We start from the raw sequence: 17,390 nt of genomic DNA, 5'->3' as shown, positions 1-17,390 counted from the left end.
AACAAAAAAAAAATGTTAAATGTTAATTATCTCCTTTTTGGAAAACACAAACAGTGTCCTTGGAGCCATGAGAGGGCTGTAATTGATAAGTGAGGTTGGTTTGCCAATGGAGTCGAGGTAGTCGGTGTCATGTTAACTTGAAACAAATGGAAACAGTGCTATGAAGGATATATATGTACATTTACTTTTTAGTCAGTTGTTGAGTTTTGAGAAAAAATGTCCTTTAAATTTAGTATTTTGTCATGTCATATTCACTCATTGTACTGTAACGTCCACAACATTTTCCCAGGGTGACATATTTTTTCCTTTTTGCGCGTGCCCTTGAAAACTCACAGGCTGTCTGTCAATCAACCAGTTGCCGGCGGTAACCCACAGTGCATCGGCGTAACGACAGAGAGGGTGGCGAACTCCGGCACCGGCTTTGAGTTTCTGTGTGCCGCCCTGAGGAAGAAAGCTCCTCTCCAGATGAGACGTGACAATTTATTCTTAACAGAATTCCCGATGAAAAATAGGTGTAGCTATTTCAGGATCAGCAGTTTATCAAAAAACTCTCAGCAGCTCTCTCTCGCTCTTTCGACATGTCGTCTCATAGCCGTGGGGCTGGGTTTAATGGCCCTCAGTCACAGATCTTTACCAGCCTCAACTCTGCACCCTTGACTCTGTGAACACCTTATATTTCTCTCTCTCTATCCCTGTCATCTTGCTCTCCACTCGTAATCAAAAATTCAGAAAAACTATGTTAAAATTGGCACACCGTGAGCTTCCTCTTTCTTCTTTCCAAAAATCCCACCATACTCTCCTGCTGCTGTCCTTATATTGGACACTGGCTTCAGACGTATCAGGCCTTGAATCGTACTGGAATGCTGTTTGAGCTTGTCATTAGCTCTGTTCTGAAACCCTACTGCCTACATAGGCAGCTACCTTCTAAGAGGGCATACTAACTGAAATGGAACCGCATAAATTATTGATTTAGAACAGACTACATAGGCTGCCCCATAAAAAGAAGAGCGCCTCAGGAGACTCCACTCCCAATTATTTCCAATGGAGTTTGACGTTAGCATGTTGCTAAGCTAAAAACACAAAACTTTAGTTAGCCTAACTCTATGTAGCAAATGCAAATATTGGGTAAAACTGATTATTTATAATTAGATTAGCCTTTTGTAACTGTTTGCTATTGTATAAAATATGAATAGATTCAACGTAGACAACTCTATGGATTTGTCCACCATCTTGGATAAAAAGGCAGCATATTTCCTGAAATGGATCCCCATAAATGACTTGAATTCAAGCAGTCTAGGTAGGCAGCAATAAAATGCAAGTTAGCATGTTGCTAAGCTAACAGCATGAGACTCTATAAGCATTAAAACTCATAACATATACAAATGCCCATTTTTAATTAGATTTAGCCTTAATGATACTTTTTTTTTTTGTATGGAACAACATTTCTCTGAGCTCGTCCGCCATCTTGGGAGAATTTTTCCACTGAGCTCACTGCAGTGCATTCTGGGATTGCCTTCTTTATGAAGGATACATATTTTTTATGTCAACCTGTTGGAGGGGAAGTCAGAAGTACACCTAAGATGCCTTAAAATACTGTCTAGGCAGGCAGCTCACTAGAACAGACCATTTTCTGTTATTATGTGGTGAGGTTATATTAAACATTATTAAGACAATACATGGAAAAGGTCATGAAAGTATATAATGCATGAGTGTTGTGTTTGTTGGATATGCAATCCAGCGATTAACTCAAGGTCTCAGTTAAAAAATAGAGTGACAGGATAGTGTTTTTGCTTTGTGTGTGTAAAAAACAGAAAAAAAGAAAGAAAAAAAAAACATCACATCAATATAGCAGTCAACACACTATTGAACAGCAAGAACTGATTAAAAATAATTGACAGAGAAAAAGAGACAGTCTTACCTCTGTATAGTTCCAGTCAGATCACTTGCGTCCTGCCTGTGAGAGGAAAAAAAAAAAAAAAAATGAATTCATTAGCTCAGTGAAAGTCAAATACATAACTATTTTGGTAAGCAATGAGCAAATGTACATACATTGCATTTTAACAATTCATGCATTCCCTGCGAATCAAACCCATGATCGAAGGTGATTTTAGTTCCATGCTCTAATGTTTGAGCTTTAGCAATACTGATGCTAAAATCAGGGCAAATTTTGTTGTGATACCAATAACAATACTTAAACTATGAACAAAGATAATTCTATTAAAATGTTATTTCTAAAGACTAAATGGGTTATTAAAGCTATTCATCATTATATTTAAATTAATAATTAATATTTAATTAAAAACATTTTATATTTAAAATATTTAAAATAAAATAAATACATGAATGATTAAATATTAATATTTAAAATCAATCAATCAATCAATCAATCAATAAATGAATGAACAAACAAATAAATAAAATTTATGAATAAAACATTCTGTGTTGATATTATTTAAAGGACTTATCCTCGATACAACAAGGTAATTGTAATAACATCATTCGTTTTTATCAGATATGTATAGGTATGAGTGTGTATGTGCTTCTGCATTTGCTTTTTTGTCATAATACAGCTGTAACGAGGTGTGTGTGTGTGTGTGTGTGTGTGTGTGTGTGTGTGTGTGTGTGTGTGTGTGTATGTGTGTATGATAGTACTCAAGTGTATGTGTTTATTTCTGCAGGGAGCTCTCATGCATGGCTTTAGCTGCAGGTGCATTCAACATCTGTAAGATAACATTCACTTCACTGCTGTCTACATCACACACACACACATACACACACACACACACACACACACACTACACCCCCCTCTCTCCGTCTTTCTCTCACCCGTCCAATCATCCACACCCTCTCTCTCTTTCCCATCTCTCCATTCTCCTGTCATTTCAGAGCGTTCGGCTTTTGGGAAAACATGAGTGCTGAATGTTTGAGGCGAAGGGTGCCTGTATTAATGTCTCTCGCTCTCTCTCTCTCTCTCTGAGGAGAAGCAGACGGACATATGGAGCGTCACAAGCCACTGAGCCCAAGAGAAGTGGAGAAGAAAAAATGGACAGAAAGAGAGAAAGGGTAAGAATGCTACACTGTGAGCACCTCTTCTTCTCTTGACATATTTCACACACACACACACACACACACACACACACACACACACACACACACACACACACACACACAAAAACTCAAATTCATCCCCGCTGACAATTACAAATGGCTAATATAGCACTTCATTAGCAACCGGTTCCTGTATGAATCATAATTTACACATTATGCTGACTGAGGCAAATAGATTTGCACTGTAAACTAAGTGTAATACTGAAGCACTTTTTTTTAATTCCCTCAAAATATAAGACATGAGTACAGTACAATTCTAAATGTGATGGGTAAATGGCATAAAACTTCATGAATGTCAAATAACTAAAGACATATTGCATGAATGAAAGTAAATCGATCAAATTGACATGTAAATGATGTCACAATGCAAAACAACAACAAAACAGACAAAAAAAAAAAAATATAGCGTCTTGTTTTTTTGCTTTCGATTTTACGGTAAAATATGAGATTCATCCATGTATGTGTTTGTGGCAACATGCATTATTTTCTGTTTCTGGGAACAAATCAACTGAAATAAAAACCAGCAATCACTTTGTGCGACCTTTACAATTGCCTTTACGAGGAAAAAAACATCCAGTACCATTTCAAAACTGGCGTGAAAAGGCAGAATGCTGCATTCAAAGAGCAAATCAATTGCAGCCAATTCACCACGGCTAATCTTGGCCCTCATTCAACATGGCACCCGAGCTCAGGTAATCAAAATGAGCTCCCCGCTCTTGTTAGCACCAAACAGCCCACTCCAAATTGTTTTTCTTTTCTTTTTTATGCTTTTTTTCTTCATATCCCTCCATTCCCCCAAACGCTGAGCTCCTGTTGTGTATATGTGTGTGTATGAAGAAAGAGACAGTGCTTCCCACCGCATGTTAATAAATTGGTCCCCTGTGGACAACAGGGAGGAGGTGTGTGGTCATGATTCTGAAAGCTTCCGGTGAAACGGGCGCTGTTTGATAACAGCTGCCGTCAGCGCTGTCGAATAACAGGACGGCAGCTATGCACTTATTAATGGTGAATTATTCCTTTATTCCGGCCCAAATGAGAGGGATGCAAAGGGATAGCATATGCCGGCTCTGGTGATCAGAGCAAAGGTGGGCTGGAGGTTACTTTCCATTTCAAAGAGCCACACAGCGAGAGGTCTGTCCAAGGTTTCTGCCGTATATACCTTCGCATTGAGCCTGACTGGGATGAATTATGCAAGGCCTTAACCCAGATGTGTTTGCACACACAAACATTTTCATCTTCTTTCTCCCCCTCCAATACATAAACGGTGGTGAGAAATTGGGGTTAAGAAAACACAGAATATATATTTGAACGCTCCTGTTCCACTCTTAACTGATATTTTTGGGGCAGAGTAACAGGGGAGAGCCACAAAAATGTGATCAGAGCATGTTGCAGGCTAGACTCAAACCCACATCACCCACCAGAGCACCAAGGCTGATCATGATCATACTGCATACAGCACCAACAGAAGTGGTAACATAGTATTGTGCACACACAAACTTACATACAGTACATAAAAACCCCAAAATGTCTGCCTAAGCTAGTTTGCTGGTCTTAACAGGTTTAAGGCGCTCTAACAATGTTTTTTTTTTTTTTTAGAATGTTGCTAGGTTAACAGTGTTAAAATAATCATTAAAAAATATAACATACAATTTAATTAGTTTAATTTAATTAGATTAATGGGCATTTTTCTCTATTGAATGAAATATTTACATATATTTGGCATTGAGTTTGTCATAGAATATTCTAGAAGACATGCAATGCTGCCTTTAGATGATGTATCTTATAAAGCAATGTAATGTTGCTGCTTACATTTTGGAACAGCTTTCATGTGGAAAATTTGCCTATGATGCCTTAAAATGCTGTCTAGTTAGGTAGTTCACTACACTATGAAAAATTAAGTTGAGAAAACTTAAAAGTTTAAAGCTGCAGTCCGTAGATTTTGCCTCTGTCGCCATCTCTGTTTGAAACCTGCAATTGCAGTTATTTGCGGAATTACCATCTTTACGTGGGTTGTGCATCGGCACGGCTCCTCAGCGCGGATGAATCTAATGTTTGCATGCTCAAATTTCCTGCAGAAACCCACCAGTACCGATTTTATTATAAAAAAATTATTACAAGCTTACCGTTGTGAATCGGGCTAAGGTAAGGAGAGAGTTTTGAACACTGGCTGGTTATGTACTTGCTTAAAAATTGATTTTGGATTATTTTTAACCAAAAAAAGTTACTGAAAGCAGCTTTAAAGCAACCAGCTGGAGGAGATTTTTGAGTTTTCTCAACTTGTTTTAAATTCAAATTGTTATATAACAACAAGTTGAGAAAACTGAAAAATCTCCTCCAGCTGGTTGCTTTAAAGCTGCTGTCTGTAACTTTTTTTGTTTAAAAATTATCCAAAATCAATTCTGGTTGCCTTAAACTTTTAAGTTTTCTGAACTTTTGATTTTTTACAGTGTAGGTTTTGTAACTGAACTTCTAACTAGAAAAAAAAAAAAAAAAAAAAAAAAAAAAAATATATATATATATATATATATATATATATATATATATATATGCTCATAAAAATTTTGTTGCAATGTGCAGCTGAAATGAGGAGGTCCAAGCAGAACTTCTTAAATAAATAAATAAATAAATCTATAAACCTTACAATTTGGTAGCTAAAATGTCTGAAAACACTTTGCTCCTTTAATATGCCGCTAGATTTCAACAGAAAATTACCTTATTAAAAAAAATGGAGGGTGGTAGATGGAAATGAAACATCTCCCCTCCTTCCCTGTCTCTATCCATCATTCTTTCTTTCTAACTGTGCCTGTTTCCATCTCCTCTCATCTGTAATCATTATCTCTTTTTCTCCAACAGCCCACCATCTGTGTGCCGGCGTCTCTTTTACTCATTCCGCGCTTTACTTCTCCTTCTATCTATCTGTCTCTCGCACAAACACACTCACATCCTCTCTCTTATCAAAGCCCTTGTGCAGCAGAGTGTATTTTGCAGTATGTGTTTTGCTTGCTTGAGAAATTCATCATGTTTTTGAGTGATAATGCACTAGCTTAGACAGGTGGAGTGTTTTAAAGTACTCCAGACTAGACTAGAGCTGACAGCAGTTACTAAACTCGGTCCTTGCTGGAATAGGAGGGGTTTTAAATTATTTATTTATTTATATTTATTTATATATCAATCATCACTTTAATGCTGTGTGACAGGACACAGTCACAGCCTAATAGAATATGGATGTTTAAAACACAATTATGTGGAGAAGAATTTTGGACCAATGAGATTTGCCAGTGGGTGGGGCTACCCAGCATAATGCAAGGAAAATAGAAACCACCAAACCACCAAAACACACATTTCCATGATCGAGAAAAAGATACTGTTTAGGACACAAAAAAGAAGAAGTAAAGTATGTGTTTAAAGGATGTGAGATGTTACACCAAGTCCAAATTATGTGCAACTAAAAACTATTGCTTCGCTTTAAAGGATTAGTTCACTTTAAAATGAAAATTACCCCAAGATTTACTCACCCTCAAGCCATCCTAGGTGTATATGACTTTCTTCTTTCTGATGAACACAATCTGAGATATATTAATAAATATCCGGATGCATCCAAGCTTTATAATGGCAGTGAACGGGACTAACGAGTATGAAGTTGAAGAAAGTGCATCCATCAATTATAAATGTACTCCACACGGCTCCGGGGGGGTTAATAAAGGCCTTCTGAAGTGAAGCGATGAGTTTATGTAAGAAAAATATCCATATTTAACAAGTTATGAAGTAAAATATCTAGCTTCTGCCAGACCGCCTTCCATATTCAACTTACAACTGATGTTGCGTCAGTTAAGTTTTTTTCGTAAGTTGAATACGGAAGGCGTAGGATGTAGCGTAAACGTTTTGAACTGCGAGAGGCGTTACACTTTCTTCCTAAGTTAAATACGTAAGGCTGTCAACTTTCTTGAGCTTCATACTCGTTGGTCCCGTTCACTACCATTATAAAGCTTGGACGCATCAGGATATTTATTAATGTAACTCAGATTGTGTTCATCAAAATGAAGAAAGTCATATACACCTAGGATGGCTTGAGGGTGAGTAAAGCTTGGGGTAATTTTCATTTTAAAGTGAACTAATCCTTTAATGTACAGCCTTTTAAAAAAAAAATATATATATATATATAAATAAATAAATAAATAAATAAATAAATAAAATGTCCCACCCATGATAGGACACTTTGCAGACTGCTTGCAGTGGTGTTTCATTTGTGAACGAATCATCATTTTTAAACGAATCTGTAACATGAACAAATCTCGTTCACTTCCATGGACTGACTCATTTTTTTTTTTATTCACCGAAGTCTGCAAAGACCATTTAAGAGCAGATTGTGAAGGAGCATTTCATTGGCTTGGTGAACGGATGGTCAATGTTCTTTTAATATAATGTGTTGAACGAACTGATCAAACTATGGACATCTTCGTTTGTGAACTAAATGAACAACCAAGGTTTATGGTTAGTGGACGAACTGAATGAACTGGGACATCTCTTTCGTGAAGTAAACGAACGCGGCATCTTGTATTGGAACAAACTGAACGTACCTGCACATCTTGTTTGTGAATGTTAAGACTGCTTAAACACTCTTCTGGATAGTTTTGTGGTCAGTCAAGCCTCAGGTTGCTATGTCTGTTCGATTTGAGTTAGGTAGACCGAAGCTGATACTCTTTCTGGGTGACTGGCACTTAAGAGAGACTCGTTTAACCCTTTTGTGAGGAAGGAAGTCACTGACCCGTGACACCCTCATCTCTTCTGACAGGATTTAAACTCTGTCAAAATTCTCAATATTTCATACTCGAAACACAAGGAGATGTTGCATACAGCTATTCAAACAACACTGAGATCTTTTAATACCTTTTCTATCACTGTGGCTTCTGACATTAGCAGCTCTTAGAATTGCTTGTCATTGCTGGAAATGATTGGAACAGGTCCAATTTGAGAGGTGAAAACAGGAACTTACACATATTTCTGGTAATAACTGTGAAACAGACAAAATAAATCTACAGTATCATCAGCCGCTATGAAGGTTTTGGTGTAACATGATGACTGTTTCGTTGTTCTGAATATGTAGACAGCACCTTCGATCACTGCCAAGTGACTAGACCCCTTTCCTTCTCCTCTGCCACATTTTATTTGTTTGTCTGAGAGTGTGCAAGAAAAAGAGAGAGAAAGGGGGACAGACAACAAACTTGTCTAGGAAGTTCAATGCCAGGCTTCATTTGACAAGAATTGCTCAAAGGGTAAATTTACTGTTCTATGCCTAGACCCTATCAATCTAACACGCATCGGAGTTATATAGCGGGTTACATAACCTTAAGCAACAGATTAGACAACACCATTCATCAATCAACCGCACCCTCCCTTTCTCATAAGCTCCATTACCCACAAGCCCTCACAGATCTCAGTTTATGAGGCATTATGAGCTATTAAAGTCTGTTGCTAAAAAATCCATAAACATAAACGTAGTATGTGTACCACTTATAAATGAAGACTTACACCTTATAAAGAACTGTAAGAGAAAGAACACACACACACACACACACACACACACACACACACTAGTAGTGTAGTGTGGCTACAGTCGTTTTAACTGGTTTATGAGACTGGCATACATAAAGTCAAACTGTCCCAGGACACATGGCTAATGAGAAACTGGCTATAATATCAATTCATCTCTCTAGAGAGAGAGAGAGACAGACAGACAGAGAACAGACCCACACACCAAACTAATTATGATTATGACATTTAAATTAAAGGTGCTTGCCCATGCAAAAGTCACAGTCACAATGCTAGTGTATTATAGGTGGTTGGCAGGGGGTTTTAAGGTGGTTGTTTGGGTGGTTGCTTGGGCACTCTGGGTAGTTGCTCTGTTTTTTATTTATTTGCTTATTTATTTTTGGGCATTACAATTCAGCTACTAGAGTGTTTCTAAGTGGTTGCTAGAGTGTTCTGACATTGTGTCTACTCACGTCAAAGTGAGCGTTCCAAATGAATATTGTCCTGTTGGAGGAAGTAGCACAACTGCATGGAGTTTGTCAGAAATAGAACGGAGAATCAGTTTACTGTCTGTGACTACTGTCAGAGTGTTTTTTTTTTTTTTTTTTTTTTAATGTTACTATGAGATTGCTGGGGTAATCCATCTGGTTGCTTGGGTGATTCTAGGTCAAGTGTGCCCAATCCTGCTCCTGGAGATCTACTTTCCTGCAGAGATCAGTTTTAACCCTGTTCCAACACACCTGTCTGTAATCATCAAGTGTTCCTGAGGAACTTATTCGGCTGGTTGAAGTGTGTTAGATTAGGGTTGGAGCTGAACTTTGCAGGACGGTAGAGCTCCGGGAACAGGATTGGGCTACCCTGTTCAGGGTGGTTCCTTGGGTGCTCTAGGAACTTTGGATGGCGGCTAGGTGGTTGTTTATGTCTAAAGAGCCTATCCCCAAGTCTTGAAGGCAGGTAAATGTGGCCCAAATCTGTTTTTTGTTTTTTTGGGGGGTTTTTCTGCCTACATGTGACTCATATCTGTTTTCCCATGACAGTACAAACCACATGGAATCTGATCCTTTCAATTCCGATTTGTGCCGGGATACCCCACAGAATTGGGCTAGTTTTGGAGAACCAATTGAGTGGATTTTGTGGTAAAAACCTGGCAACCCCATTTGTATCGTTCTTTTGCGCATTCAGGTCAGTTCAGAACCATCTGTTCACACTGAAAATCTGATATTGGCCACATTTTAAAAAAAAAAACAATGAACAGCTATACAAAAAAAATCAGATTTGAGCAAATATCGGAATTGAGCATTAAGGCTTGCAGTGTGAACGTAGCTTATGATATTCTAGTGCTACGTAAGTCTATGGGAATTTTCGTCAATTTCACCTATCAAATGAAAATCTTAAATGGGATTGCTTTGTAAAATAATAGCACACCTCTCTTTAAAGTTCTGCAGCGAATCAGGGTTAAGAGTTTATTCAAGTAGTGTGAGGGGCAGTATACACAGGACTTGTGTTCTTGCATTCAGACAGCTAGACACAACATGCAGGGGTCTCGAGATGAAAGTTGACAGGGCATCTTAAATACACAGTAGTCATGGCGCAAGACACTGGAAACACAGCGTGGAGTGTCGCAATATTCTAAGACGTCGGTCTAGTGCATGTTTACCCAGATCAACAATTAAATATATATATGACAGACGGACCCACAAGAACCCATCCTGTGTGAAAGGCCCCTAACAGCGCATTGGATGCTAGGAAATGGGTTCGCCATTCAGTGCAGGACTGTGTGAGTGTGTTGCTTGGTAGACAGATGTGCCCCAGCAGCTGTTCTAGATGCTCTGGCTCACACACACACACACACAGCAGTGTATCACCTGATGGCAGAAGGCTGGTACGCTGCCAAACACTGATCCTGCCAAAAAGTGTTGCTGCCAAATAATGACCTGGCAGAATAACATACCAATTCTTAAGCTGCTACGGAAAAACACGCAAAACATATGTACATAGCCACCATATGTGATACATTTTGTTTTGACCTCTTTGTTCTGACTATCAATGACAGTGAGTTGAGCAGCCTCGAGCGTCTGCCCTAGATGAAGCGTGTGTGAGTAGTTATAAAGAAGCTAAGCCTTTGGGGAGCTGCTGTTAGCATCACACAGTTTTAGCACTACATTAACTGTCCTAATTCTTCTCTAATGTATGCACTAGCCTCCAACGCTAACATTCAATACAAACTCGCCAAATTTTATTGCTCAGGCCTTGCTCTTTCATTGCTCAGGAGATTTCATGAGCCCTCAGTTGTTTCAGTTAAGTATAAACTTAGTATCTCATAAAAGTAGTGTTGTTATAGTTAACTAAAACTATTGAAATTTGTTTTTGCTAATTGAAATGAAGGTGAACTAAAGCTAATTCAAAACCATGTACACTTAGTAGTGCATTTATACAGTTAGCATACAATTTAGCGCATATACCTAAACTTTTTATATGAATGCCACCATTCAAGCTTATTTGTTGTTGTCACCTAATGAACATTTCTGTTTGTATTTATGTATATTAGGCAAATGTCTACCAATCCTTCAAGAAAATTATAAGGCCAAACCAAAATGCAGTGGGCCGGAATCAAGGATTTAACATCTTGCCATGGGCCGTATGTGGCTCCTATGTTGCAGGCCCAATGTGGTACCCTTGTTCTAGAGGATAAGACACATGTGAGATTACCGTTTTGTTTTTCTCCCAATAAAATATACTTGAAGCCAAGGTCTCCATTTGTACACATTGCTGTCTAGGAGAAACAAATTAGATATTAAAGAGATCTTTTTGTTTCCTATAGGTGTGTGCGTGAGAGAAGTGTAAGAGAAAGATTCATCCATAAAGCACTTCTGCAATAAGAGTCTGTTGAAATGGAACAGCTGTACGGTGTAACAGGAGAGCTGTGGAACGAAAGGAGAGGAGGTCCACAGACATGCCAAGATTTCATTAACTGCCACAGCGGTCTGTATTCAGTCATGCTGGCGTTTTAAATCCCTGCTTCAGTTTTCACCTCTAAATGCAACAAGTTCAATAAACTGCTCTCACACCTTATTAACATGACACATGGGTGATAGGATGCATTTAGTGGCTTAGACTTTATAAACTGACAGAGTTGGTTTTCTAGGTAATAATCATTATCAACCAGTAATATCATATATCTAACATGCTGTTATAAAAACAAATCAAGTATTATTACATTCTGTTGAATGTTCTCTTTATTTTGTGTCGTGAATGGTGTTTTATGTTGGGAAATACACACTCAGGTCACAATGAAAGAGACAAAGACTTGTTTTAAAGGGATAATTAAACTTATCTTGTAATTTACTTACCCTCATTATAAAATTATACAGGTTTGGGATGAGATGAGGGTAATAAATGATGACAGGATTTTTATTTATGGGTGAACTATTCCTTAATTTTTTTAAAACTATAAGTCCACAACAAACACCACAAAAATCACTCTAGTAGCAGTTTAACCTCATTTCAAAGGATACCGTAAAGCTGTGTTTTAATGTGTTAGGGTCAACGGACTAGGAATATTGGAATAAGAGTGAATGAATAAATAAATTATGAATAAGTTAAAAAAGTATTGTTAATTTTTAACAATAAACATTTGTAATATATATATATATATATATATATATACATACATATATAGGCATGATATACCATTTTAATTGTCTCTCTCTGTGCGTATATATATATATATATATATATATATATATATATACACACACACACACACACACACACTCATCGTCCATAACACACATTCATAATCACACACTAACACAGGTGCAAACACACTCAACCAGTTTGACTGATGTGTCATGTAATTGAAGAAAATAACTTGTTTATAATTAGCAACAATCAAGGCTATTTGGCTCCCACTTCACCTTAGTCAAAACCCTGCACTTCTGCCCTTTCTACTCACGTCACCTCCTTTAGTAATTCAATCTACTTTTCACTCATTTCCTCAAGTTAACACTCGTCTTTAACCCCTTTTCCCCCTATTACCCCAAAACACTGTAGAACGTGGACGGAAATGTTGTGATCAGGGTGTATTCAGTTCATTACCCATAAACACTTTTTTCTATGCTCTCATCAGCTTGACTCTGTTCTATATGTAGTGTATTTCCCAGAAATGAAAGTTAAAAAAAAAAGAAAAGGTCTTCTTCAAAAGGTCTCGGTTCATGGGGCGACACATGGCTGCTGTGGTAATGGTTTTGTCATCTCTCTCTGAATGTGTGCGTAAATGAGCGTGATTGTGAATGTCAGAGGTATCCCACTGGGGTGAAATGTCAGCGTTAATCCCATTTAATAAACTGGTGCCATACGTTAATCTCACATTAACACTTAATCTGGCCCTAATATTGACGCCATAATCCCGGCCCACTCCGCCAGGGACCAGGGCGATGAGCCGTGCGGTCGTTCTGCGAGGCGTCATTATGGCAAGAATGGAAGATAACGGGCTTGTAAAGAGATGTCAATGAGGTTGGCGGCAAATTGATATGATCATAACCGTTCGAGATCCGGGTCGGCACGCCATCAATCATGATGATGAAAAGCCGGCTAACACCACAGACGGGCTAGTGTATTATCAGCATGCGCTGAAGGACTACTCTATCACACACACTCATCACACACTGATTTAAGTGCACACACACAGTAGCTCTATTCCAAAACTTAGTGAGCTTTCTACCTAGATGGGATTTTAAGGCATCATAGGTGCACTCTAGACAAAAAAGTTAGCACTGAATGTTTGTCACAGGCCTGTAAAATTGCTTTCTTGCTTTTGTTTAACAAATATGCAAATGAAGTATAATGAGAATTCAGAATGCTAGTTTTTAATTGGAGATTTTTAAACTTTTATTCAAATATCTTAAGTGTAAAAACAAAAATAAACAGCACACTTTAGCTATCTTGCAAGCACTGTAAAACAGTTTAGAGTGTGTGCTTGTTATTACAAAGAATTGTTTTGTTAGCTTAGCAACATGCTAACATCAAAATGTTGGAAGCGTTTCAAACCTGTCACCTACTGAATGAGGTTCCGTTTGGATTAGCATGCTGACTTAGAAGGTAATTACCTATGAAGACAGCAAATAGCTAGGCAGCTAGTTATTTTTGCTTGAATCTTGGTACCAACCACATCTGCTAGCAGTGCGCCATGCCAACTTTGAGTCATTCCAGTTAAAAAATAAAACAAAACAAATAAAATGGCTACTATTTATTACCAACCAATCTCCTTGTATTGCCAATTAAATGCAGAAAACTCAGCAAGCTTTGGTGTTTTTGTAGATGTGTGTGTTTGTGTGTGTGGTTATGTTTGGCAGAAGCCACAGGCATCTATAAACTACCTGCACAATTTTAATGGTGTTTTAATGAGGATGGGATTGACAGTGGATTGCGTTTTAAGAAGAGAAAAGCCGTAGAAACAGGCACTGACTGACTTCCCTGGTGAGAAGAAGGAAAAACCGCTGGCGACGGGACAAAACACACTTTTAATCCCATGAGAGGCGCGAACAAATCAATATCAATTAAGGTGGAGGAGCAGACAAAATGGACATCTTGCTTTGTTTTAACTAATGAAGTCTGCCGAGAATCCACAAACTGAGGCCCATAGCAACCAAGAAAACATGCATACACACACACACTCACACTGAGCGTAATAGCCCAAGTAAACATCCAGGATTGTGATAAATAGTCCACGTAGAGCGGCCCGAAATGGGACACCAGTGCAAAAGAAAACAAACTTTCATGTGTCACACACATAACACACACTCCCTGCAGGAGGGCTGAGCATATACATCATTAATGATGATTTTGATGTAAGTCTGTAATAAAATAAAGTTATGCTGCCGATACACACACACAGCACAGAGTCTTACACATCCATCAGTGCTCCTCATCTACATACTATGCAGGCTGAATGACAAACGAGAAGAGGAAGATGAGAGAAAGTAAGAGAAATAAGAAGAGTTCGAAGAACAAGGAAAAGTCGGCAAGCATGGAACTGGCTCCATCCGAAACATTACCCAGGCCTTCCATACACAAACACACACTATGAGTCTTTATGAGAACCAGACGCATGTTTTCGGCTTCACGCCAGCGAGTTGTTACGATAGGTGGGAGTTCGGTTCACACAATGATGTCACTGCATTATCGTCAACCGGCATATAACATAATGACATCCAGATATTTTTTCTCTCTCTTACTGGTATGTGAAAAAAATCTGTATTAGTAGAGAGTTCTCTCAAAATATGATTTCTTATTTTTTCCTTTAGAGTTTGAGGGGAAAAATATGACCCAGATATATTTTTGTGTGAGATTCATACTCCCAGCAAGATTGAAACTAGAGGCGCCTGAACAGAAAACATTTTGGTACTCGTGCACTATCCACCAGACCATGTTTATGACACAATTACATACATATGTATATACATTTGCATGCATTTGGAACACCAACGTGACTTCAAGTGCATTCAAGATATACTTAAAGGGATAGTTCATCCAAAAATGAAAATTATCCCATGATTAACTCACCCTCAAGCCATTCTAGGTGTATATGATCTTCTTTCAGACGAACACAATCGGAGATATATTTAAAAATGTCCTTAGTCCTCCAAGGTTTATAATGGTGTGAATGGGGGGCCGCGTTTTGAAGCCAAAAGTAATGCATCCATCCATAAAAAAAAGTAATCCATATGACTCCAGGGGGTTAATAAAGGTCTTCTGAAGCAAAGCGATGTGTTTTTGTAAGAAAAATATCCATATTTAAAACTTTATAAATTCAAATTACTAGCTTCTAGCGGACGACCGTACGCAGAATGCGCAAGTCGAATGGTGCCAAACGAGTAATCCTCTGACGCAAGATGTATGACGAGGATGTAGGAGTATTGTAAGTTTAGTCACCTCTCGTGGTTCAAACAAATAGGGCTGTGCAATAAATTTAAGCTCCTCTTCTCTTATATCGAAATCCTCTGACATTTCTCTTTAAAAATTATCGTTTTAGACTTATAATCCATGACGGTGATTTGTTTTGCTCTATCCTCTGCGCCTCCGCGTTCATCATTACATTGTGTGTCAGGTCAAAGGATACTCTTCAACCGCAAATCGACTTGCGCATTCTGTGTACGGTCGTCCGCCTGAGGCTAGTTATTTGAATTTATAAAGTTTTTCTTACAAAAACACATCGCTTCGCTTCTGAAGACCTTTATTATCCCCCTGGAGTCGTATGGATTACTTTTTTTATGGATGAATTATTTATTTTTTTTTTTTTGGCTTTATGGCCCCCCATTCACAACCATTATAAACCTTGGAGGACTAAGGAAGGATATTTTTAAATATATCTCCGATTGTGTTCATCTGAAAGAAGACAGTCATATACACCTAGGATGGCTTGAGTGTGAGTAAAACATGGGATAATTTTCATTTTTGGGTGAACTTTCCCTTTAATTATCATTATATTTAGGTATGGGATTCGAACCCATGACCCACTTGAGCTCTAGTAATAAAAATATATACAAAATGTCTCATCATGCTGCATGAAATAACCTCTCAAAATAATACTATTTGTTTATTTTTAGATATTGGGAAGAAATGTGTCCTTTTTTCATGAGATTCACTCTTCCAAGCAGATTTAAACAGATTTAGGGGTCGGCCACACAGTAGCCATGTTGATGCACATGCACTACCCACCAGGTCACATCTGCAACATATTTATGCAAATTATGCAATTAAGATTAATATGTGTGGGTATGGGATTCAAACCCATAACCTTGGTAGCGTTAGTGCAATGGTCTACCAGTTGAGCTGTTAATTTGAAAATAAAATACAATGTATGAAATGACCTCTCAAAACATCATTTTTTAATTTTAGATTTTGAGAGAGAAATGTGCGTTTTCCGTGAGATTTTCACTCCCAGACACACACAGGAACCATGTTGGTTACATATTTATAGACATTTTGAAGACCAAAGTGACTTAATGTGCATTCAAAATACATTTCATTAGTAAGATTCGAACTCATGACCTTGGTGTCACTAACACAATATATATATATATATATATATATATATATATATATATATGTATATCTTTTTTTTTGTGTTTTCTGTGCATGTGTACATTGTGTATCTAGCGAGCTAGTGCATAAAGCTTTTTTTCTGCATTGCACACTTCAGCACACAATCATGTAAATGAAACAAACACCTCTCCTTACTCTCACGCACACAAAAATACACTTTGTCACATGTGCACATGATCTGAACAGAGTTAAGGCAGGTAGAACTGAAGATATTTGCCCTCTCCAGGTGGAGATGCCTTTAGATAAGCACACACACACATGCAAGAATGCTCACCCTTGGGAAAGTTTACATCACGGTTCAATGGATTTTGGCACAACAGCTCTAGACATCACTGACAACGTGTGTAGCCGCTTCTTATCACAGCTTATCTTAGGTCTACAGCCAACACTCACTTCCCTTTACCACTGCTGACACTTCTTTAACACTCACACTGATCTGGGGTCAGATTTTCTACATCAGCAATGGTCTGTATTGTGAAGTATTCATGAGAAAACTGAACCAAGCACCACAGTTCACCCTGCAGGCAAAGAGGAGCCTTAGTACAAATGCACTATATTTTTTAAGTATATAACTGTCCTACTTCCTATAGTGGTAAACATAGACTAGGGCAAACCTATTAAACCCGAATATTGGTATACTTAAATGT

At 38.0% G+C, this 17,390-nt stretch overlaps 1 protein-coding gene and 1 long non-coding RNA gene across 2 annotated transcripts in view; one reads left to right on the top strand and one right to left on the bottom strand.

Annotated features, from left to right (window-relative positions):
- Positions 1 to 17,390, bottom strand: part of celf2 (cugbp, Elav-like family member 2) — a 156,984-nt gene that overhangs the window by 114,167 nt on the left and 25,427 nt on the right. The window contains exon 2 of the mRNA XM_051891341.1: positions 1,919 to 1,954. Coding sequence (XP_051747301.1) covers positions 1,919 to 1,954 — 36 coding nt within the window. The remainder of the gene's footprint in view (positions 1 to 1,918; positions 1,955 to 17,390) is intronic.
- On the top strand, positions 2,480 to 11,853 carry LOC127511045 (uncharacterized). The gene is made up of 3 exons (XR_007929824.1): positions 2,480 to 3,063; positions 11,186 to 11,336; positions 11,459 to 11,853. It is a non-coding gene; the product is annotated as an uncharacterized LOC127511045 (long non-coding RNA).

Source organism: Ctenopharyngodon idella, chromosome 4 (genome assembly GCF_019924925.1).
Source record: "Ctenopharyngodon idella isolate HZGC_01 chromosome 4, HZGC01, whole genome shotgun sequence".
In the NCBI taxonomy this organism is placed as follows: Eukaryota; Metazoa; Chordata; class Actinopteri; order Cypriniformes; family Xenocyprididae; genus Ctenopharyngodon; species Ctenopharyngodon idella.
The sequence above is the reverse complement of the archived record's forward strand: the minus strand, read 5'-3'. Positions and strand labels throughout refer to the sequence as shown.